Source organism: Salvelinus fontinalis, chromosome 29 (assembly GCF_029448725.1).
Source record: "Salvelinus fontinalis isolate EN_2023a chromosome 29, ASM2944872v1, whole genome shotgun sequence".
Taxonomy (NCBI): domain Eukaryota; kingdom Metazoa; phylum Chordata; class Actinopteri; order Salmoniformes; family Salmonidae; genus Salvelinus; species Salvelinus fontinalis.
The window spans coordinates 8031902-8057895 of record NC_074693.1 but is presented as its reverse complement, the minus strand read 5'-3'; the positions used below and the strand labels follow the sequence as shown (position 1 = coordinate 8057895).

At 44.3% G+C, this 25994-nt stretch overlaps 1 protein-coding gene across 1 annotated transcript; it reads right to left on the bottom strand.

Moving 5' to 3' along the window:
• Positions 1-3567: 3567 nt before the first annotated feature.
• LOC129827378 (stanniocalcin-2-like) lies at positions 3568-20817 on the bottom strand. The gene is made up of 4 exons (XM_055888161.1): positions 20322-20817; positions 14464-14606; positions 8443-8654; positions 3568-8135 (listed from the first exon to the last, which is right to left on the bottom strand). The coding sequence occupies exons 1-4, from the start codon at positions 20458-20460 to the stop codon at positions 7769-7771; spliced, it is 861 nt and encodes a 286-aa protein (XP_055744136.1). The 5' UTR covers positions 20461-20817; the 3' UTR covers positions 3568-7768.
• Positions 20818-25994: the final 5177 nt, after the last annotated feature.

Here is a 25994-nt window from a genome sequence, read left to right as displayed (position 1 = left end):
GAAATTGTAATTTGTAAATATAGAATTCTGTTTGATCAGACAATATTGTTAGGTGTGATGCAGTTAAATGTTCGTTCTAAAAGAAAAGTAATATATCATTATTTGATCATTATGAATTAGCATTTAGGCCTACCACATTTCCATAATGTAATTTACTCAATGCAAAAAAACAATTTAGCTAGATTCAATACATTTGTTCCGTCAGTCATCTGAGAATGTCGCCAATATGCCTTTATCGCCTACTAAGATACACATTTGTTACACATACACATAGGTTGTTTACAAACACTTATGGATTTGTTATGTCAATTACAAACACAAGTTATTGTTTGGTAGGCTGAGAGCCAACGGAAGTCATGTGTAGGCTAGACCTAAATAAAGTGGGAAAAAGTAAAAATGAACAACTAACACATTACCTTATCATGAATATACATTTTGTAATTGTAACATTAAAAAAAATCATACATTTGATTCAAATATGAACACGATTTAAAAATCATTGTCCTAAATGGTTTAATCTTGTCTGGCTTTATTGTCCCAACACAGTCGGAACAAAGTCCCCTAAAGTATTTTTTTTCACTCCCAACACCTGTTTGAGGTTGAAGAGTTCATCTGTTCCCCTTCATATAACTCTATTCCCCCCTGTATCAATTCATCCTCAGACACAATACTCAACAACTCTCTCTTTCTTGCTCTCTCTTGCTCTCTGTCTTCTCTCTCTTGCTCTCTGTCTCCTCTCGCTCGCTCTCTGTCTTCCCTCTCTCGCTCTCTGTCTTCCCTCTCTCGCTCTCTCTCTCTGTCTCCTCTCTCTCTGTCTCCTCTCTCTCGCTCGCTCTCTCCATCTCTGTCTCCTCTCTCGCTCTCTGTCTCCTCTCTCTCGCTCTCTCTCGCTCTCTCTCTCTCTCTCTGTCTCCTCTCTCTCTCTCGCTTGCTCGCTCGCTCGCTCTCTCTCTGTCTCCTCTCTCGCTCGCTCACTCGCTCTCCATCTCTGGCTCCTCTCTCGCTCTCTCTGTCTCCTCTCTTTCGCTGTCTCTTCTCTCTCGCTCTCCTCTCTCTCACTCTCCTCTCTCTCGCTCTCTCTCTTTCTCTCTGTTTCCCCTCTCTCGCTCTATCTGTCTCCTCTCTCTCTCTCTCAATCTCTCTCTTTCTCTCTCTTTCTCCTCTCTCGCTGTCTCTGCCTTCTCTCTCTGTCTCCTCTCTCTCGCTCTTCCTTTTTCTCTCTTTTGCTCTAGCTCTCCATTCCAAGGCCGGACAACATGTGGTGACGGGTCTGTCACCCAGGTGTCTCTCCATCTCTCTAACACCCTGATTAATTCCATATAATATTAGCAACAGCTGGATCCAGATAAGATTGGATCATCTTTAGTTTTCCTGACATAGCTGTGGCCAAGACAGAGGCTGTTCCTTGCTGTGTCACTGGCAGCCCTCTGGACAGTTAGGTCAGGTTAGGACACAGACAGGCCCATTCTCTCTCAGAATACTTGAATGTGCTATATTTATATATATATATCCCTTTATTTAATGTATCTGTGGATTTTGTCACCCAGAAATGTGTTTTGTTTTTGGTGGCTGTCACATGACATCTTTGTCAGTAGTCCTAGTACACCACCATGTGGTCATTACTGTAGTTGAGGCAGTGTGTATTGTGATGTGTGAGCAGCCATGTGAAGTGTCTTTTGTCTGTGCACCATTTGACTTCAATTCTCCTTCCCTTCCTCTCCTCTCCTCTCCTCAGACCTCTCCACCCTCTCAGCTCATGTTCTGAGGCTTGGCCGGGGATCAGTGAGTGTGTAACTGAGTTCAAGGTAGTGTGATGGTCCCTATGGGGCCTGGGACAATATGGGTTCTGGCCTGTATTACCTGCTGTTATTGTTTTGTCTACAGCTTTTCCCAGCTGACGTTGGGCCTCTCAGGTCTCAGATCTCTTCTCAATTAAAATGTAGAAGATAATCAATCATTGTCAAGATGGTGTAGTACAGGGCTATGCAAATCTTACCATATGGCACGTGCCAAACTCATTCCACGGAGGGTCAAGTGTCTGCAGGTTTTCTCTCCAACCTTGTACTTGATTGATGGACTAAGGTCACTAATTAGTAAGGAACTCCCCACACCTGATTGTCTAGGTCTTAATTGAAAGGATGAACCAAGGGGCCTCCCGAGGGGCGCAGTGGTCTAAGGCACTGCATCGCAGTGCTTGAGGCGTCACTACACACCCGGGTTCGATCCCAGGCTATGTCACAACTGGCTGTGACCGGGAGTCCCATAGGTTGGCGCACAATTGGCCCTGTGTCTTCCGGGTCAGCGGAGGGTTTGGTCAGGGGGGGGGGCTCTGCAGGCGACTCCTTGTGGCGGGCCGGCCGCCTGCAGGCGACTCCTTGTGGCGGGCCGGCCGCCTGCAGGATGACTTTGGTCGTCAGTTGAACGGTGTTTCCTCCGACACATTGGTGCGGCTGGTTAAGCGGGCGGGAGTTAAGATGCACGGTTTGTCGGGTCATGTTTCGGAGGACACGTGACTCGACCTTCGCTTCTCCCGAGGCTGTAGGAGAGATGCAGCGAGAGTTTGACACCCCTACCCTACGATGTCCGGAGCTGCTGGTTTTCTCTTTTACCTGATCATTTATTGCATTCACCTGGTGTCCCAGGTCTAAATCAGCCCCTGGTTAGAGGGGGCCAATGAAATAAAGCAGTGGAACTGGCTTTGAGTTCCAGATTAGAATTTGAGGGTGAAGTGTGGTGTAGGCTGATAGTTAGGTGGTTTGTATTGCCCATGACAAAGATATTTTCACAGGCTTACATTTTCAGTGTTTTTGTGATAAATATTAGAAAGTGAAATGTAAGTTCATTTTCTTGTGTACATTAATATATTTTGAATTGTGAGACAGCTAGTTTGTTTGTTTCCGTAGTTCTGATACTGTAAGATCTGCCACGACAGCCTGTTCTTGTTATATAGTGATCATTGTAATAACAATGATCACTACACCTTTAAAATAACATTTTAAAGGTGTAAGGGGGTATTTAAAGGTGTAATGAAATCACAGATGGTCGCATTTCTGTGTGATATGCCTCTTTTCACAACAATGTGTCCAACTGATTCTGAAAACTATGATTGTGCAGTATGTGGTTTGCCCTGAAGGAGGCGGTATCACACAATATTACACTATAATGATCGGGCACTTTCAGCACGACACACGTTTTAAAACGTTCAGATAGAAATATGTTATGTAGAACAAACATGCCCCTCCGACCTGTAGAACAAGGAATCATGTCTGCTCTATTCATGGCGTTACTATCTGCAATGTTTGACAACATTTGGCAACTGAATGTTGACCTGGCGTTGAAGAAGACATTAATTGTAGCTGAGAAAGTCCACCCTCAGTCTCTTGTACATTCAAATAATTCCTTGTCTTATCTATGTGGTATGCATGTTTTTCAATGTATCTTTCTGGATATTCGTGTCAATATTATCTAAGTGGAAATAATTCCTCTGAATTGTTGTCATGCAGTTCATGATCAGAGCTACCTACTGAACACACAAAACCTTGATGACTAAACACAGTGTACAAAATATCCACAAAAAAAGTAACTTTTAATGATAACAAGTTACATTTCTGTTGATTTTGATTCCATGAGTCCTTAGAGTTTCATAGTACTGTTTGTATACACATTATCAGACACGTGAAGTAAAACCATACCAGACTACATTCTGCAAGGTCATTCTGATGCCCAACTGGGGGTGTAGAGGAAGTGATGCGCTGTATGGAACACTGAGAAACAGGAAGTAGGAAGCACTGTCAGTCTATTTCTCCTGGAACACAAAATGGAGAAGATAGTGACAGTGTGGAACAGATGGTCAGTTACAGTCATTTACATTCTTAATGGAGTTACACACCTGGTGCCCAAAGATAAGTCAATAAACTGCAATAGGTTGTCTGAATAGAAAGATGGGCAGGATAGCATTACTGGCCAACAGACACCTCAGAACTATAAGAAGAGGTGGAAGAAGGAACAGGGAGGACGAGGAGGAGGAGGAGGAGAGAAATCTATAAATTGTGTCTCCTCAGGAACCGTTGAGTGTAGTTGTCGTCCTTCTTTCCTCCTCCATCTCTCTCTCTCCCCGTGCGGCCGGCCAGCTCTTGGCTGTAGCCCAGAGGAATTCTCTGGTGGCCTTGGTAAATATACAATTTAGAATAACAGCGGACTGCAGCCGGAGCCGCAAAGTGTGGACTTGCTGGGGATGCGTCCCAATGGCACCCTATTCCCTATATAGTGCACTACTTTTGACCAGGGCTCATAGTACTGTAGCGTGTCTGTAGGACTTTTGACCAGGGCCCATAGTACTGCACTATGTAGGGAATAGGGTGCCATTTTAGCATAGGACTCTGGAAAGGAAGAGAGAGAGGGGGCAAGAACAGAACGCGTTCATACCACCTCCTCTACCCCCTCCTCCTCCTCCTCCTCCTCCTCCTCTACCACCTCCTCCTCCTCCTCCTCTACCTCCCCTGGTCTGACCTGGTGATTCTACAGGAAGACACTGTGGATTGACTGCTTCCGGTTACTTGATTGCATACAACGCATCGACGGCAGAAAGCTCAGTATTTGTGTTATCTCCCTGGGCTAATGCCTAAGCGTTTAACTCAGTGGGCTTTCATAGTCTTGTGGTGTCACGTTAGTGTACAGACTGTCAACAGTTAGTGGTGAGTCTGGAGATGGCTTCAGCTGTACAGCGCTCAGTGGTATCATCAGAAACACACCTGTCAATCAATCAATCAATCATACTAATCAATCATACTAATCAATCAATCAATCATACTAATCAATCAATCAATCATACTAATCAATCACACTAATCAATCAATCAATCAATCATACTAATCAATCAATCAATCATACTAATAAATCATACTAATCAATCAATCAATCATACTAATCAATCAATCAATCACACTAGAGATGCTTGCTGAGATGCAGTTACTGGGGTGCTACTGTCTGTAGTGTGTCTGTAGGACTGTCTGTAGGACTGTCTGCAGCGCGTCTGTAGCGTGTCTGTAAGACTGTCTGTAGTGTGTCTGTAGGACTGTCTGTAGTGTGTCTGTAGGACTGTCTGTAGCGTGTCTGTAGGACTGTCTGCAGCGCGTCTGTAGGACTGTCTGTAGCGTGTCTGTAGGACTGTCTGTAGCGTGTCTGTAAGACTGTCTGTAGCATGTCTGTAGGACTGTCTGTAGCGTGTCTGTGGGACTGTCTGTAGCGTGTCTGTAGGACTGTCTGTAGGACTGTCTGTAGCATGTCTGTAGGACTGTCTGCAGCGCGTCTGTATCATGTCTGTAGGACAGTCTGTAGCGTGTCTGTAAGACTGTCTGTAGCGTGTCTGTGGGACTGCCTGTAGCGTGTCTGTAGGACTGTCTGTAGCGTGTCTGTAGGACTGTCTGTAGCGTGTCTGTAGGACTGCCTGTAGCGTGTCTGTAGCGTCTCTGTAGGACTGTCTGTAGCGTGTCTGTAGGACTGTCTGTAGCATGTCTGTAGGACTGTCTGTAGCATGTCTGTAGGACTGTCTGTAGCATGTCTGTAGGACTGTCTGTAGCGTGTCTGTAGGACTGTCTGTAGCATGTCTGTAGCGTGTCTGTAGGACTGTCTGTAGCATGTCTGTAGGACTGTCTGTAGCATGTCTGTAGGACTGTCTGTAGCGTGTCTGTAAGACATTCTGTAGCGTGTCTGTAGGACTGTCTGTAGCATGTCTGTAGGACTGTCTGTAGCATGTCTGTAGGACTGTCTGTAGCATGTCTGTAGGACTGTCTGTAGCGTGTTTGTAGGACTGTCTGTAGCATGTCTGTAGGACTGTCTATAGCATGTCTGTAGGACTGTCTGTAGCGTGTCTGTAGGACTGTCTATAGCATGTCTGTAGGACTGTCTGTAGCGTGTCTGTAGGACTGTCTGTAGCGTGTTTGTAGGACTGTCTGTAGCATGTCTGTAGGACTGTCTATAGCATGTCTGTAGGACTGTCTGTAGCGTGTCTGTAGGACTGTCTGTAGCATGTCTGTAGCGTGTCTGTAGGACTGTCTGTAGCATGTCTGTAGGACTGTCTGTAGCATGTCTGTAGGACTGTCTGTAGCGTGTCTGTAAGACATTCTGTAGCATGTCTGTAGGACTGTCTGCAGCGTGTCTGTGGGACTGTCTGTAGTGTGTCTGTAGGACTGTCTACTGCGTTTCTGTAGGACTGTCTGTAGCGTGTCTGTAGGACGGTCTGTAGGACTGCCTGTAGCGTGTCTGTAGCGTGTCTGTAGGACTGTCTGTAGCGTGTCTGTAGGACTGTCTGTAGTGTGTCTGTAGGACTGTCTGTATGAATGTCTGTAGGACTGCCTGTAGCGTGTCTGTAGGACTGTCTGTAGCGTGTCTGTAGTGTGTCTGTAGCGTGTCTGTAGGACTGTCTGTATGAATGTCTGTAGGACTGCCTGTAGCGTGTCTGTAGGACTGTCTGTAGCGTGTCTGTAGTGTGTCTGTAGCGTGTCTGTAGGACGGTCTGTAGGACTGCCTGTAGTGTGTCTGTAGGGCTGTCTGTATGAATGTCTGCGAGTCTGTTCCCACAACAACAGAAACGTTTGTACCTAAGTGTCCAATAAAAGTTTCTATAATTAATCTTTAAACCGAATCAATTGCAAATCACCTTTGAATCGTTCTAGTGCTACTTACTGTACTTTGACATTGTCACCCCAGTTGAGTGCACTCTAGTAAAGCTCAGCCTCACAAAGAGGAGTCACTACAGATGGAACCAGCATGTTGAGGCACCTGGATGCATTAGCACATTAGCTGAGATCAGAGGAGGGTTTTCTGAGAGAACTACGCTTTGTCTGCATCCCAATTGGCCCATACGGCCCTGGTCAAAAGCAGTGCACTCTGTAGGGAATAGGGTGCTATTTGAGACACACTATGGATGTGCTGCTACAGACAGACGCTGTGTCCTGGGCGCCCTAATAGTAGGAATCCTAACGATGGAAGCTGGCCATTAGAGAATGTACCAGTTTGTTTACTTTGCCATGGTAACCCAACCTCATGCACTACAAGCTATATGTGCCAAAACTGGACTTCAAAACCTGTACAGTTTGTATTTAATCATCAAGTATCTAGAATTATAATACTAACAACACATTCCCACTTTGAAACAACAAAGCTGTATGTTATTTATCTACAGATGGGTGGTGATGGAGTCTGGTGTGCTATACAACAGAACACACCATGTACTATAATCTTATATGGTGACTATATTTATACATGTTCGTACTGTATAAATATAGATACGTATATTTCTATGTACATTTGGATATTTAAACATTGCATAAAGAATAAAATAAATAATACAATATAATCAGATGTTACAGTGAGTATGATTTGAGAAACGCTATATTAGAGCCCAAAAAGCCCTAACACTTCAAATAAAAATCAGGATAATAATACTTATTATTATTCAATAATAAACAGAAACAACATTGTGGACTACAATCTGGAGTAACTGAACGAGCTACACCACATTACCCTGCAAATGTACCATTTGGGACTTCTGGAATGACTGGAGAGGAGAGGGGGAGAGAGGGATAGAGGACGGAGAGAGCGAGAGAAAGAGAGAGTGAGTCTGTGTATGTGTGTAGATGTGTGTGTTCTTGCATGTACAGTATCTGCCTATGTGTATGTCTGTGTGTGTGTATGTGTGTGTGGGGAGGGGGCTCTGATGGTGACACGGTCAGGGAGGGCTCTGGATAGTTAGGGTCCAATGTCTCTTTCACCTCCGGATGTCTGTGGCCTCAGGGCCTTCCTGCTCCGCCACCACCCCAGCCTCGGGGCCCTGTCGACGGGGACCCTGGCTGCGGCTGCGGGGGTGGGCATTGAAGCCGCCTTTACTGGGCTTGTCCTTGTCTCCCTGTCGGGGGGGTCTGGGGTGGTCTGGCTCGGAGTGGGGGGACCTGTGGCGGCGGTGGTCGGGGGAGGCGGGGGACTGACCGGGAGGGGGGGTGAGGGAAGAGCAGACACTCAGGCTGTCACAGAGAGCCCCCCAGTTCTGCTCACACTGGAGCCGGACGCTCCTGGTTAAGGCCTCCTTCACCTCCTCCCCACAGCTCAGTAGAATGTTGACCAGCTCCACATACGGCCTGCGGGTAGGAGAGAGACAGAGAGAAAGCGAGATCATTGGATTATTATACTGTTTTATGAATATAGGGCTGGACATCCACAGCTTGGTATGGGTGGTTTACCTTCTAGGTAAGTCAAAATGGGAAGAGGCAGAGAGAAGAGTAGAAAGAGAAAGGCAGAGAGAGTGAGGGAGAGGGAGGAAGAGACAGATAAAGGGTCAGAGAGAAAGAGAGACATAGGCCTTCTCACCCTTTAGGGAAGACAAAGAAGGGATGATACGGAGAGAGGGAGAGAAAAAAACACACTGATGAATGCCTACATCCTCACCCTTTAGGGAAGAGGTCCTGGAAGTGGATCATCTCCACCATGACAGCAACGTTCTCCTTGGCTGCAGAACACAGGTTGTGTCTGAGGTAACAGTCTCTCTGCAGCTGGAACACCATCTCTTTAATGGCCAGGCACTTCCTGCTGATGCAGCTGAACTTGTGTCTCAAGCCGTGGGCCATGCACTTCAGAGCATCCTTGATGAACGACTTACCCTAAACACACACAGTAGATATAGAACACTCAACCCTAACCCTTACCCTGATCACACACAGACATTTAGAACACTCAACCCTTACAGACATATAGAACACTAAACCCTAATGCTAACAGACATATAGAACACTCAACCCTAACCCTAACAGACATATAAAACACTCAACCTTAACCCTAACAGACATATAGAACACCAAACCCAAACAGAACCATAGAACGCTCAATCCTAACCCTAACATAACTATAGAACACTCAAACCTAACCCTAACAGACATATAGAAGACCCAACCCAAACAGAACCATAGAACGCTCAATCCTAACCCTAACAGAACTATAGAACACTCAATCCTAACCCTAACAGAACTATAGAACACTCAACCCTAACCCTTACAGAACTATAGAACACTCAACCCTAACCCTTACAGACATATAGAACACTCAACCCTAACAGACATATAGAGCACTCAACCCTAACCCTAACAGAAATATAGAACACTCAACCCTAACCCTAACAGAACCATAGAACGCTCAAACCTAAACCTAACATAACTATAGAACACTCAACCCTAACCCTTACAGAACGATAGAACACTCAACCTTAACCCTTACAGAACTATAGAACACTCAACCCTAACCCTGACAGACATATAGAACACCCAACCTTAACCCTTACAGAACTATAGAACACTCAACCCTAACAGACATATAGAACACTCAACCCTAGCCCTTACAGAACTATAGAACTCTCAACCCTAACCCTTACAGAACTACACAACACTCAACCCTAACCCTAACAGAACTATAGAACACTCAACCCTTAAAAATAATAGAACACTCAACCCTAACCTTAACAGACACATAGACTACTCAACCTTAACCCTTACAGACATATAGAACACTCAACCCTAACCCTTACAGAACTATAGAACACTCAACCCTAACCCAAACAGAACTATAGAACACTCAACCCTAACCCTTGCAGAACTATAGAACTCTCAAGCCTAACCCTTACAGAACTACACAACACTCAAACCTAACACTAACAGAACTATAGAACACTCAACCCTAACCCTAACATAACTATAGAACACTCAACCCTAACCCTTACAAAATGATAGAACACTCACCCTAACCCTAACAGACATTTAGAACACTCAACCTTAACCCTTACAGAACTACAGAACACTCAACCCTAACAGACATATAGAACACTCAACCCTAACCCTTACAGAACTATAGAACACTCAACCCTAACCCTAACAGAACTATAGAACACTCAACCCTAACCCTTACAGAACTATAGAACACTCAACCCTAACCCTTACAGAACTATAGAACACTCACCTCTAACCCTAACAGACATATAGAACACTTAACCCTAACCCTGACAGACATATAGAACACTCAACCCTAATCCTGACAGACATATAGAACACTCAACCCTGACCCTTACAGAACTATAGAACACTCAAACCTAACCCAAACAGACATATAGAACACTCAACCTTAACCCTTGCAGAACTATAGAACTCTCAAGCCTAACCCTTACAGAACTACACAACACTCAACACTCAACCCTAACACTAACAGAACTATAGAACACTCAACCCTAACCCTTACAAAATGATAGAACACTCACCCTAACCCTTACAGACATATAGAACACTCAACCCTAACCCTAACAGAACTATAGAACACTCAACCCTAACCCTTACAGACATATAGAACACTCAACCCTAACAGACATATAGAACACTCAACCCTAACCCTTACAGACATATAGAACACTCAACCCTAACCCTTACAGACATATAGAACACTCAACCCTAACAGACATATAGAACACTCAACCCTAACAGACATATAGAACACTCAACCCTAACCCTAACAGACATATAGAACACTCAACCCGAACCCTTACAGACATATAGAACACTCAACCCTAACAAACATATAGAACACTCAACCCTAACCCTAACAGACATATAGAACACTCAACCCTAACCCTAACAGACATATAGAACACTCAACCCTAACCCTGACAGAACTATATAACACTCAACCCTAACCCTAACAGAACTATAGAACACTCAACCCTAACCCTTACAGACATATAGAACACTCAACCCTAACCCTTACAGACATATAGAACACTCAACCCTAACAGACATATAGAACACTCAACCCTAACAGACATATAGAACACTCAACACTAACCCTAACAGAACTATATAACACTCAACCCTAACCCAAACAGAACTATAGAACACTCAACCCTAACCCTTACAGACATATAGAACACTCAACCCTAACCCTTACAGACATATAGAACACTCAACCCTAACCCTAACAGAACCATAGAACACTCAACCCTAACCCTAACAGATATATAGAACACTCAACCCTAACCCTAACAGAACTATAGAACACTCAACCTTAACCCTTACAGAACTGTAGAACACTCAACCCTAACCCTGACAGACATATAGAACACTCAACCTTAACCCTTACAGAACTATAGAACACTCAACCCTAACAGACATATAGAACACTCAACCCTAGCCCTTACAGAACTACACAACACTCAACCCTGAACCCTAACAGAACTATAGCACACTCAACCCTAACCCTTAAAAAATGATAGAATACTCAACCCTAACCCTTACAGACATATAGAACACTCAACCCTAACCCTTACAGAACTATAGAACACTCAACCCTAACCCTAACAGAACTATAGAACACTCAACCCTAACCCTTACAGAACTATAGAACACTCAACCCTAACCCTTACAGAACTATAGAACACTCACCTCTAACCCTAACAGACACATAGAACACTTAACCCTAACCCTGACAGACATATAGAACACTCAACCCTAACCCTGACAGACATATAGAACACTCAACCCTGACCCTTACAGACATATAGAACACTCAACCCTAACCCTTACAGAACTATAGAACACTCAACCCTAACCCTAACAGAACTATAGAACACTCAACCCTAACCCTTACAGAACTATAGAACACTCAACCCTAACCCTTACAGAACTATAGAACACTCACCTCTAACCCTAACAGACATATAGAACACTTAACCCTAACCCTGACAGACATATAGAACACTCAACCCTAACCCTGACAGACATATAGAACACTCAACCCTGACCCTTACAGAACTATAGAACACTCAAACCTAACCCAAACAGACATATAGAACACTCAACCTTAACCCTTGCAGAACTATAGAACTCTCAAGCCTAACCCTTACAGAACTACACAACACTCAACACTCAACCCTAACACTAACAGAACTATAGAACACTCAACCCTAACCCTTACAAAATGATAGAACACTCACCCTAACCCTAACAGACATATATAACACTCAACCCTAACCCTTACAGACATATAGAATACTCAACCCTAACCCTAACAGAACTATAGAACACTCAACCCTAACCCTTACAGACATATAGAACACTCAACCCTAACAGACATATAGAACACTCAACCCTAACCCTTACAGACATATAGAACACTCAACCCTAACAGACATATAGAACACTCAACCCTAACAGACATATAGAACACTCAACCCTAACCCTAACAGACATATAGAACACTCAACCCGAACCCTTACAGACATATAGAACACTCAACCCTAACAAACATATAGAACACTCAACCCTAACCCTAACAGACATATAGAACACTCAACCCTAACCCTTACAGACATATAGAACACTCAACCCTAACAGACATATAGAACACTCAACCCTAACAGACATATAGAACACTCAACCCTAACCCTAACAGAACTATATAACACTCAACCCTAACCCTAACAGAACTATATAACACTCAACCCTAACCCTGACAGACATATAGAACACTCAACCCTAACCCTAACAGAACTATATAACACTCAACCCTAACCCTAACAGAACTATATAACACTCAACCCTAACCCTAACAGAACTATAGAACACTCAACCATTAATGATTATATTTAACATGTATTTTACCAGTTAGATTGACTGAGAAGACATTCTCTTTTACAGCAACGACCTTGGGAATAGATGCAAGGGAGAGGAGAGGGGTTGAATGGACTAATTGGAAGCTGGGGATTATTGGATTGGTTGATTGTGCTGAACCAACAAAAACCTGCTAACCCCTGAACATACAGTGCATTCGAAAAGTATTCAGACCCCTTGACTTTTTCCACATTTTGTTACGTTACAGCCTTATTCTAAAACATTTTTTTTTTTTTTATCCTCATCAATATACACAAAATACCTCATAATGACAAAGCAAAAACAGTTTTTAAAATATTTTTGCAAATGTATTAAAAATACAAAACTGAAATATTACATTTACATACAGTACCAGTGAAAGTTTGGACACATCTACTCATTCAAGGGTTTTTCTTTATTTGTTACTATTTTCTACATTGTAGAATAATAGTGAAGATATCAAAACTATGAAATAACACATATGGAATCACGTAATAACCCAAAAAATGTTAAACAAATCTAAATATATTTGATATTCTTCAAAGTAGCCACCCTTTGCCTTGATGACAGCTTTGCTCACTCTTGAGATGTGTGCTTAGGGTTGTTGTCCTGTTGGAAGGTGAACCTTCGCCCCAGTCTGAGGCCTGATTGGTAGAGTGCTGTAGAGATGTTTGTCCTTCTGGAAGGTTCTCTCATCTCCACAGAGGAGTTCTGGAGCTCTGTCAGAGTGACCATCGGGTTCTTGGTCAGCACCCTGACCAAGGCCCTTCTCCCCCAATTGCTCAGTTTGGCCGGGCTAGCAGCTCTAGGAAGAGTCTTGGTGGTTCCAAACTTCCTCCGTTTAAGAATGATGGAGACCACTCTGTGCTTGGGGACCTTCAATGCTGCAGATATTTTTTGGTACCCTTCCCCAGATCTGTGCCTCGACTCAATCCTGTCTCTCAGCACTATGGACAATTCCTTCGACATCATCGCTTGGTTTTTGCTCTGACGTGCACTGTCAACTGTGGGCACTTATATAGAAAGGAGTGTGCCTTTCCAAATCATGTCCAATCAATTTCATTTTTATTAATATTATTATTATTTTTCCCCCCTTTATTTAACCAGGTAGGCTAGTTGAGAACAAGTTCTCATTTACAACTGTGACCTTGCCACAGGTGTTCTCCAATCAAGTTGTTGAAACATCTCAAGGATGATCAATGGTAACAGGATGCACCTGAGCTCAATTTTGAATCTCATAGCAAAGGGTCTGAATACTTATGTAAATAAGATATTTTTTAAATATTTTTTATACATTTGCTGAAATTTCTAAAAACCTGTTTTGACTTTGTCACTATAGGGTATGGTGTGTAGATTGATGAGGATTTTTTATTTATTTAATATATTTTAGAATAAAGATGTAACGTAAGAAAATGTGGTAAAAGGGAAGGGGTCTGAACACTTTCCCGAATAGACTGTAGATGTTCTAGTTGTAGGATGGTTAGAACTCATTCTGATGGCGCAGTGAGAGGCCGGGACAGAGCCTGTTGTACCCGTCTGAAAGGGGATCTGGCTCGGCATGGTGCCAGCTGGCTACCCCTGGCCCTGGAGCCCTCTGCCCTGACACACAGAGACCTGACCTCCGTGGGAGAGGGAAGGGAACTGGGGCACACAAACACATACGAACGCACATGTTGGCAAACACACTCAATAAATCCACGTGTGCACTAACATACACGCATGTGCACACATACACATGTAGACTTAAACACAAACACACACACACACACATACACGCAGAGTGCCTTACCTGGGAGTCGAACTTTCCGGCGTTGTGTAGGAAGGTCAGACAGATCTCCTGCAGGCCTCTGATCTCACAAGAGTTGTTCTCAAAACACTCGAACACACCGCAGCCCACGTCTCCTGCACTCACCAGACAGTGCTGAATCTCAGCTGGAGGGAGAGAGAGATGGAGAGAGAGTTGTCACTGACACTTACAGTCCACTACCAAGCATCAACCTCTATTCCCATTACATGTAGTGATACAGACCATGGTCTTAAGCATGGTCTCAGAGCTGTTATTTCTTTTTTATCCCTAAGCTGTTATTTCCTTGTGGTCTTCTTTTTAACGTTCTAACCTATGGTTCTGTTAGTAGATTAAGAGTTCCAGGCCCCTTTTCTCAAATACCCCCCCCCCCCCCCCTCCTTTGTCCATGTGTAACAAACAAAACATGTTCATGTTTTCATCATTTCCCACCAGGTGACTCTCTGGCCAATCAGTAACATTAATCATTCAGTTAGGGAGATTAGGTCTGGACATCCAGGCTGAGATTTGAATTCCCATGGCAGAGAGACTGGCTCCTATGTGGACCCTGGTCCATAGTAGTGCACCATATAGGAAACAGGGTGTCATTTGGGATGCTCCCTCTTTCTACTGTCAGTGTAGTAGATACATACTAAACCAGCCTCCAGGCTTCAGCATCAGAGATAAGAAAACAACATCTCTCCTCTTCTCTCCACAGAGAGAGACAGACCAGAAGGGTATGCAGATGAATGCAGGGTGACAGAGAGATTATTACTGTGTCATTCTGCGTCAAAATACATCTGCAATGCCTGGTGTGAGGATAGGAGGGGGTGCTGCACTGCAGATACAGCGTTGTGTACTAGAGGAGAACATACAAACGCACAAGGCCTAGTGCCTTTAGTTGTGCCTTTAGTCAACCGGTGGCAGTTTTCCTGGTATTAAACAATCATGTAGATGAGTGACTGTGTATTAGTTTATAGATAATTAGTCTTTCCTGTCTGTGCTGCCAGGTACACATATTTGACCCTCTTCAACTTTTCACAGGATCTTTCTAAGTGACTAACTGGCCGGGCTACTGTGGAGAGATGGACTGGACTGGTGACTGGACTTGACAGATGACTGGACTGGACTAGACTGGTGACTAGACTGGATAGGTGACTGGACTGGAGCGGACAGGTGATGTGAATGGACTGGTGACTGGACAGGTGACTGGACTGGACTAGACTGGTGACTAGACTGGATAGGTGACTGGACTGGAGCGGACAGGTGATGTGAATGGACTGGTGACTGGACAGGTGACTGGACTGGACTAGACTAGACAGTGTTCGTGTCCCTATACTGCACTATAGAAGATAGAGTGGGACACATACAATGTTTCATAATGCAGCCCAATGTGACATGACTCTGGTAAGACCAGTGGTTGATGTTACCATTGAAACCGGAGTATCCAAATATACAGCGGAGAAGATATGTGTACCAGTCCAGTCCAGGGCTGTAGTAGGTTGGCAGTTGGCATCACCCTTGGGCCTCTCGCTGTCCGTGTAACTCAGTTGGTAGAGCATGACGCTTGGAACGCCAGGGCTGTGGGCTCAATTCCCACGGGGGATCAGTATGACAAATGTATATACTCACTCCAGTAAGTGGCTCTGGATAAGAGCATCTGCTAAATGACTAAAATGTAGATGTTATACAATCTTATACAACGCCTGGCCAGTGGCAGCCAAGGAGGACAGGAATAAAACAAATGATAGTGGACCGAAATGAAATGACCAGGAGAGTGGGAAAAGTCTGCCTGTTAACCCCAAATGGTAGGATATTTAGAGGCCTTCCTAAATGGTAGGATATTTAGAGAGGCCTTCCCTTTGGCTCCCGAGAGGCGCAGCGGTCTAAGGCACTGCATCTCAGTGCTAGAGGCGTCACTACAGACCCTGGTTCGATTCCAGGCCGTGATTGGGAGTCCCATAGGGCGGTGCACAATTGGCCCAGTGTCGTCCGGGTTAGAGTTTGGCAGGGGTAGGCCGTCATTGTAAACAATAATTTGTTCTTAACTGACTTGCCTAGTTAAATAATGTATAGTGTACATGGCACACGGTGTTTCACCTTGCCCAAACCGGCTGCGCGCGTGCGCCATCGTGCATAAATTTATTTTGCCCCCCCACACCAAACGCGATCATGACACGCAGGTTAAAATATCAAAACAAACTCTGAACCAATGACATTCATTTGGGGACAGGTCGAAAAGCATTAAACATGTATGGTAATTTAGCTAGTTAGCTTGCACTTGCTAGCTAACGTTAATTTGTCTTATTTAGTTAGCTTGCTGTTGCTAGCTAATTTGTCCTGGGATATAAACATTGAGTTGTTATTTTACCTGAAATGCACAAGGATCTCTACTCCGACAATTAATCCACACATAAAACGGCCAACCGAATCGTTTCTAGTCATCTCTCCTCCTTCCAGGCCTTTTCATCGTTTAAATTATATGGTGATCGCATCTAAACTTTCATTCTATTACCACGACTACCGGCAAAACAGTTCGTCTTTCTATCACCCACGTGGGTATAACCAATGAGGAGATGGCACGTGGGTACCTGCTTCTATAAACCAATGAGGAGATGGCACGTGGGTACCTGCTTCTATAAACCAATGAGGAGATGGGAGAGGCAGGACTTGCAGCGCGATCTGCGTCAGAAATAGGAATGAGTTCTATTTTAGCCCCTGGCGTCGCAGACGCTCGTTGGCGCGCGCGAGCAGTGTGGGTGCAATAATTGAATAACATGGATTTCTAAATTTATTTTGCAACGCTTGCGCACGCGACGTGTCCGGTCTGGTCAGCATGTTAGGCTACACATGGGCCTAGTATAAGTGTTTATTTTGGACTATATGGGTTCAAACAAAAATGTATTTTCAAAACTTCTGTAATCAGTCTTGAAGACCCACAGAGAGAGTGAGTCCCCATCAGTTGGGAGATGAAAGGTTCTTCATCTCCCTCTCCTCTCCTCCAGTCACTCCCCTTCCTCTCCTCTCCTCCAGTCAGTCCCCCTCTCCTCTCCTCCAGTCACCCCCTCTCCTCTCCTCCAGTCAACCCCTCTCCTCCAGTCACCCCCCTCTCCTCTCCTCCAGTCACCCTCCTCTCATCCAGTCACCCCCCTCTCCTCTCCTCCAGTCACCCCCTTACCTCTCCTCCAGTCACCCCCTCTCCTCCAGTCAGTCCCCCTCTCCTCTCCTCCAGTCACCCCCATCTCCTCTCCTCCAGTCACCCCATCTCCTCCAGTCACTGCCACTGAGCCATTCAGTTCACATGGGATAGAACCAATTACTATACTGCTATGGTATTCCATATGGGCCATTGAGAAAGGGTTAGCATGTTTTAGACATCATAGGATATATGAGTCTTGGACATTCAGTATGTGTCTTCGTTGGAGATATGCATAAATATACCTAGAGCAAATCACTGGAAGTGTCATATTTGATAGCCTAGGCAGATTAATCTCACGAGCCCTCCGGGCAGAGTAAATAACGAATTAACGCAACATATTTACTTGAGAAATGATGCTTGTCAACAAGGACTGCTCTGTTGGGGGAGGTTTGTGTGTGTATGTGTGCGCGCGCGCGAGAGAAAAACGGGTATGTAGTTACTGGGTTTAACTTTGGTGCTCTGCAGGAAAATGAGCTGCTGTCGGCAGCGAGTGCTTGTGTTGGCGTTTACACGGGAATGTGCCTGGCTCGTCCGAGCTGGCCGCAACGTGCATTGAATTACACAGCGGTGTGGTGTGGGACTCTGACTGACTGAGGGACTCTACTGTGCAGAGCTGCATCAGAGCTGTCCCTGCAACTACAAGGATTAGAAACCCTTACATTCTCATGGTCTTTATATTGAACAATGAATATATGCATTTATTTCATAACATTGGTTATTTTGAATAGACCGTAGGCCTTTCCTAAGGGACTAGGATTCCTGTTAAGAATGCTGAACAACAGCCCTGCAGGCGATTGCATCATTCCCTATCAGCATGCTTTGTAGGAGCCTAACAATCAACAGTTAACGCCTGGAGTCCACTGTAAGGGCTCAGACACCAAAAGCGTTTGCTGGACAAGAGTACTTAACATCTTTGAACGTAATTTGCGAACCGATTTTACATGTAGACTCGTGTGAAAAATCTCGGCAGTCAGACGTTTGTAGCGGGAGTCCCTAAAACACAGCGCGCTGAACGGTCGTTAGTTGAACGCTAGAACCACATTAGGTGCGATGTGTGCGAGCCTTAAAGCGGTTACCATGAATTTCACAGTATCTTACAGGCAGCTATGTGGCGAGTAAAATGCTGTATCTCATATTACATTACTGTAACACTATTGGCTGCATTATACTTAAGCAATAAGGCCCGAGGGGATGTGGTATATGGTCAATATACCACAGCTAAGGGCTGTTCTTGGGCACAACACAAAGTGGTCATATACCACAAACCCCTGAAGTGCCTTATTGCTATTATAAACTGGTTACCAACGTCATTAGAGCGCTAACAGTGCATGTTTTGTAATACCCTTGGTATAGTCTGATATACCACGACTGTCAGCCTATCAGCATTCAGGGTATGCTACTTTAATCAGAATGAATGAATGACTAAATTAATGAATGAATGAAGTTCATTGAGGGGAGGGGTTTGTATTTCACAGTATTTACTCTAATTACAAGGGATTTGTACAAGCAGTTTGGTCACTTGATAAAGTGTCTGCACATTACACCATATTAATTAATATTTTGTGTTTTATATCAATTGCACTTCTGGAAGCCTTAACATATTTTGAGTCGTGCCTTGTGAGATGCTATATTTGTTGCACCTGTGAGTGAGAATGCTGTACCAATTTAACTCCTATGTGGTTATAGTGGCAAACCAATTGTACATGTATAGGGGCCATATTAGAGTGGCGGTACTCTTAAATGAAATGGTTGAGCATTTTGCCAAGTTCTTTTGGTCTGTTTTGCCCTGTAGTTGTTGCCAGTTTGAAAGCCTTTGTTAATACGCCAGAAACAACAATACCATTCCCCCACTAGTGGTCAAAGGGGTTTGATGCTCCAAAGATACAGTAAGGCACTGTATTATATGGGAGGAAATTACAGTACCATTCGAAATACAGCACATTTTCACGTAATGCACCATAATTTACATTATTCTGCAGTTAAACATTTCAGAGTTGTATTTTATTTTACTGTTTATAATACCTCAAATTACCTTATAAATTACAGTTTTCCATTACATTGTAGCCTAGGCTCTATTGTAGCCACATGATAATCACTCAACTGTGGTGGCTTGCTCATAGGCTAAGTCATTTTGCCAAGTTTGTTTCATTTAAATGCAAAACGCATACTGGTTGCCAATGGATCGGCTGGATGTTGGCTAACTTTGAACCAAGCACATTGTATCGAGCATACGCGGGGGAAAAACAACTCAACGCGCGCACACACAAACACACCTAGAGGCGCTGCCATATACATTATCTATCATGACCTACCTTGTGCCTGTCTATTAATAGTTTACTAACATATTGCATTTCTGTCACCCTGTATTTACAATATATCCCCTTTCTGGATCATCTGAAAAGGGTAATCTCATCCATGATAAAGCCATTATTTCGGTCAAGAAACAGATGAATACGGAGGGAGAGAGAGAGAAATAACGTGTTCATCGCTCTAAAATACACCGCGCGGAGAGCACGTGCACACAAGCTTGCTGTCCCGCTCGCGCAAATGTATCCCACTGATCTGTATTCTGATAACATAATTTCAACATCGACCCACTTCCCATACCAAATCCGTCAGCATTGACTCTCTCTGTCTCTGCGCGCGCGTGCGTGCTCTTTCTTACCTGTGTTCTGCAGAGACATCCGTCCTTTCTGGCTTGCCGGTTTCTCTGACGGGTTGTCATGAACATCGATATTATCCAATCCCACCACTTGCTCCAAAACTGACAAAACCAGCAGCACTGTTGCAAATTTAAACCACATTTCTGCCTCTATCTGTGAAGACCAGTATGTACCTGTGCTAAAGTCTGCCTTCCCTCTGCTCTGAGACAATGATGCAGTGTTGTATCGGAAACGCGCTGGTCCAACCAGCCAGTCTGCTCTCTGTCTGTCTGTGGTAACTCAGGAGCACTCTGTTGTAGACTGTATTCAGGCGAGCAGCGCAGAGAGTGAGACAGAAAGAGAGAGTGAGCCCTGGGACAGCAGGGATGCTGCCTATATTTCCCAGAACCCGGGCGGGTCGTCAATTTAGATGGAGTCAAGCAGGTGTTGTCAGCCAAGCTCAGTGACCAATCAGAGACGCAGACATCCACGTCTAAGGTTGAGAGGGGAGTGTCCAGTGAAAGTCCCGTCTTGCCATAAAAGCTCCTCTTGTAAAAGAAGTGTGTATGAGTAGGTGGTTATTTACTGGTGTTTGGCTAAGGAACCTGTCTCTTGTTGTTGCTTGCATCTGAGGAAAGAAAACATTTGTAAACACACTTGTCAGAATCATGTTGGCATGCCAACAGCTATTAGCCTACAATGTAATAACATAGAATGATATTAAGAGGACACATCTGTTGTGGTTCGATTTATGTAATACTTTGAATAACGTATTGGTGGATACAAGGAAAAAAATTATTGGCAAATATATTTTCCCACAACATATGAGGAAACAGTGTGTTGACTGGTCTTATATTGTTCCCATTGATAGCCTTGCTCTATTTTGGTTGTAATATATTTGCTGTGTTATTACATGTTTCTATTTATGAATTTGTTGTTAATTGCAGTAGCACTATCCACTATGCCTATATGATGCACGTTTCCTAATGAATCAGTAGAGTATTAACTTGTGCATGTGCCCGCTGTCAGTGCTTCCTCTCCAAGAGAAACTGGAGCTTAGTAAGAGTTAGGCTGAAGGATTCTGAACAGATTGTCATAGTACATGCATACAGTACAGGGCATACTCTTCTAGCCCCACTTTCCCTGAATTCACTCCTTTTATATAGAGTCAATCAGTGGACTCCTGGTCCATGCAGGTGTTGGTGTTGTCCTGGAGACATGCATGAACTGGAGAGGTATGATGGGATTCTCATCAAACACACACACTGAGAGACCCATATCCGAGACTGTCTGGTAGGGTGCACCATCATGCCAGGGCCAAGACAATAAGGGAAGTGGAGATAGGAGGAAATGAGGAGGAGAAGAAGAAGAGGGGAAAAGAGCAGGAGAAGAGAGAGGTGAGGAGAAGAAAGAAGAGGAGAACAGAAGAGGATGTAAGACAAGGAACAGGAGGAGAGGACAAGAGAACGGGAGGAGACGATAAGAGGAACGGGAGGAGAGGACAAGAGAACGGGAGGAGAGGTTAAGAGGAACGGGAGGAGAGGATAAGAGAACGGGAGGAGAGGACAAGAGAACGGGAGGAGAGGACAAGAGAACGGGAGGAGAGGACAAGAGGAACGGGAGGAGAGGATAAGAGGAACGGGAGGAGGGGATAAGAGGAACGGGAGGAGAGGACAAGAGGAACGGGAGGAGAGGATAAGAGGAACGGGAGGAGAGGACAAGAGGAACGGGAGGAGAGGATAAGAGGAACGGGAGGAGAGGATAAGAGAAACGGGAGGAGAGGATAAGAGGAACGGGAGGAGGGGATAAGAGGAACGGGAGGAGAGGACAAGAGGAACGGGAGGAGAGGATAAGAGGAACGGGAGGAGAGGACAAGAGGAACGGGAGGAGAGGATAAGAGGAACGGGAGGAGAGGACAAGAGGAACGGGAGGAGAGGATAAGAGGAACGGGAAAAGAGGATAAGAGGAACGGGAGGAGAGGACAAGAGGAACGGGAGGAGGGGATAAGAGGAACGGGAGGAGAGGACAAGAGGAACGGGAGGAGAGGATAAGAGGAACGGGAGGAGAGGATAAGAGGAACGGGAGGAGAGGATAAGAGGAACGGGAGGAGAGGATAAGAGGAACGGGAGGAGAGGATAAGAGGAACGGGAGGAGAGGACAAGAGGAACGGGAGGAGAGGATAAGAGGAACGGGAAAAGAGGATAAGAGGAACGGGAGGAGAGGACAAGAGGAACGGGAGGAGAGGATAAGAGAACGTGAGGAGAGGACAAGAGGAACGGGAGGAGAGGACAAGAGGAACGGGAGGAGAGGACAAGAGGAACGGGAGGAGAGGATAAGAGGAACGGGAGGAGGGGATAAGAGGAACGGGAGGAGAGGATAAGAGAAACGGGAGGAGAGGATAAGAGGAACGGGAGGAGAGGATAAGAGAAACGGGAGGAGAGGATAAGAGGAACGGGAGGAGAGGATAAGAGAAACGGGAGGAGAGGATAAGAGAAACGGGAGGAGAGGATAAGAGGAACGGGAGGAGGGGATAAGAGGAACGGGAGGAGAGGACAAGAGGAACGGGAGGAGAGGATAAGAGGAACGGGAGGAGAGGATAAGAGGAACGGGAGGAGAGGATAAGAGGAACGGGAGGAGAGGATAAGAGGAACGGGAGGAGAGGACAAGAGGAACGGGAGGAGAGGTTAAGAGGAACGAGAGGAGAGGATAAGAGGCACGGGAGGAGAGGATAAGAGAAACGGGAGGAGAGGATAAGAGGAACGGGAGGAGGGGATAAGAGGAACGGGAGGAGAGGACAAGAGGAACGGGAGGAGAGGATAAGAGGAACGAGAGGAGAGGATAAGAGGCACGGGAGGAGAGGATAAGAGAAACGGGAGGAGGGGATAAGAGGAACGGGAGGAGAGGATAAGAGAAACGGGAGGAGGGGATAAGAGGAACGGGAGGAGAGGATAAGAGAAACGGGAGGAGAGGACAAGAGGAACGGGAGGAGGGGATAAGAGGAACGGGAGGAGAACATAAGAGGCACGGGAGGAGAGGATAAGAGGAACGGGAGGAGAGGACAAGAGGAACGGGAGGAGGGGATAAGAGGAACGGGAGGAGGGGATGAAAGGAACGGCAGGAGAGGTTAAGAGGAACGAGAGGAGAGGATAAGAGGCACGGGAGGAGAGGATAAGAGAAACGTGGATGGAAGGAAAGTGACAGGCTGGTAACGTTTGGTAGGGATTGCATCATTCGGAAGCCACCCCCTACAGGCAAACCAAATACAGAAACACAGTGTGTGGTGGAGATGATGTGTGGACGTGTTTAACCTCCACCTATGGCAGGTGTGTGTGTGTGTGTGTGTGTGTGTGTGTGTGTGTGTGTGTGTGTGTGTGTGTGTGTGTGTGTGTGTGTGTGTGTGTGTGTGTGTGTGTGTGGGGGGGGGGGGGGGGGGGGGGACGTGTTTAACCACCACCTGTTGTAGGTGTGTGTGTGGATGTGTTTAAGACCAGAAGTCCCCAAAGAATAGTTAACTAACTAAAATTTGACCAACTGGGGGCATTTTGCTAGTTCCCACAAGGAAAAAGGTTATTTCTAGGTTAGAATTAGTGTTAGGGTTAGAGTTAGGGTTCGTAGTTTATGGTTAGGGTTACGAGTTAGGGTTAGGGAAAATATGATTTGAATGGGAATCAATTGTGTTAGAGCTAGGGACTTTTTGACAGCACCCCTTTTGATTTAACGAAACCTTCCATACATATTTGCCCATTGTAGAAGTGCTCAGAACGTGACTTTTTGGTCCTGAATGACAAAACATTCAAGAGATAAAGGTGTTCAGAGTTGACCCATTTTGCATACACCACCACACCATGAGACATCCGTGTCTTCATCACTGGAAAAAAATTATATAATTTAAAAGCTTACGAACAGGGTTTTCAAACTATTTTAGGATAAAAAATAAATTATACTTTTTATTTATTTATTTATTTATTTTTATTTTTTAACTTTTAACGTCAATTAAATGTGTAAACTCTGATCATTTTCTTCTTATTAGCATATGTTGTAGCTTAGACCCTATTTTACATCATTGAAGGTTTCTGTGTTGTGCACACCATCAGTTGAGACACAACATGCTCTTGAATACAGGGTGGGTGTCATGTTTTAGCTGATAAATGTACTAAAATGGGAATACAATTGAAGTATTCATTTTCAAATGGTATCACAAAGATGGTTGGAGGTCCACACATCAGAGAATGTTGACTTGAATGGAGAATGTTGACTTTAAAATCTGTTGTTTTAAATGACACTGTCAATCCTCCATAGGAAACCTATTGAAATCATTGAAATATATATAACAGAATAGACATGACCATTCCACCCACGACATTCGACGTGGTTGGACTGGCGGTCATCTTTGTGTTAGTAATTAGATGTTAAACATTTAACTAAAGTCAATTTCAATGGTGTGCCAGCTAAATTGCAGTGGTCTGAATGGATAGGTCCATTCTGTGAATTATATTTCTATGATTGAAATGACGCCCACCCTGAAGAGATAGGACCATACTATGAATTATATTTCTATGATTGAAATGGCACCCACCCTGAAGAGATAGGACCATACTATGAATTATATTTCTATGATTGAAATGGCACCCACCCTGAAGGGATATGTCCATTCTATGAATTATATTTCTATGATTGAAATGACACCCACCCTGAAGAGATAGGACCATACTATGAATTATATTTCTATGATTGAAATGGCACCCACCCTGAAGGGATAGGTCCATTCTATGAATTATATTTCTATGATTGAAATGACACCCACCCTGAAGGGATAGGACCATTCTATGAATTATATTTCTATGATTGAAATGGCACCCACCCTGAAGGGATAGGTCCATTCTATGAATTATATTTCTATGATTGAAATGACACCCACTCTGAAGGGATAGGTTCATTCTATGAATTATATTTCTATGATTGAAATGACACCCACCCTGTATTCAAGAGCATGTTCTGTCTCAACCAATGATGGGCACAACACAAAAAAGCTCAGATTAGGTGAAATAGGGTCTACAACATAGGAGTTTATGCATTTTTAGATAACTTACATTAATAGTTTAAACATGATGATTATTATTTTTAAATTTTTTAAACCATAATAAAGTAGTTTGACAAGCTTTTAAATGATATCAAAGTCAACCGTTTATCTTTTCCAGTAATAAAGACATAGATGTTTCATGGTAGGGTATGCAGAATGGGTCAACTTCGAGCACCTTTATCTTCTGAATGTTTTGCTATTCAGGTCCAAAACACCACGTTCTGACCCCTTCTTCCATGGACAAACATGTATGGAAAGTTTTGTTTCAACCAAAAGGGATGTTGTCAAAAAAAAGTGATTGAATTCAAATGGATTTAACCATGAGGAATGTTGGTCCAAAGTTGCTACCAGCTATATGCCAATATGCTCCAGACCACTTGGCAGAGGCAGTGATGTAATCTTATGTAAGCTGCAGTGATAGACACTAGCCTATAGGCTCCTCGGCTCACCACTTTGACTAGCCCCAAATATAATAAACATGTAATTAAGAATTATATTGCACTGCGTGCTATCTGTTGTTTTTGCCAAATGTGTCAAGCAACGTTTTATGCGTGGTCTTGGCACGGGTTCGGATTTGCCTAATAAGCTCCTATTTTTAGTCTGGCCATGCAATCAC

Bases quoted from the DNA above. Each gene is read 5' to 3' on its own strand.
- LOC129827378 (XM_055888161.1), bottom strand. From the start codon at position 20,460: ATGTGGTTTAAATTTGCAACAGTGCTGCTGGTTTTGTCAGTTTTGGAG. The intron at 14,607-20,321 runs GTAAGAAAGAGC...CTCTCCCTCCAG, and splicing joins GATGTCTCTGCAGAACACAG to CTGAGATTCAGCACTGTCTG. The intron at 8,655-14,463 runs GTAAGGCACTCT...GTGTGTGTTTAG, and splicing joins CCGGAAAGTTCGACTCCCAG to GGTAAGTCGTTCATCAAGGA.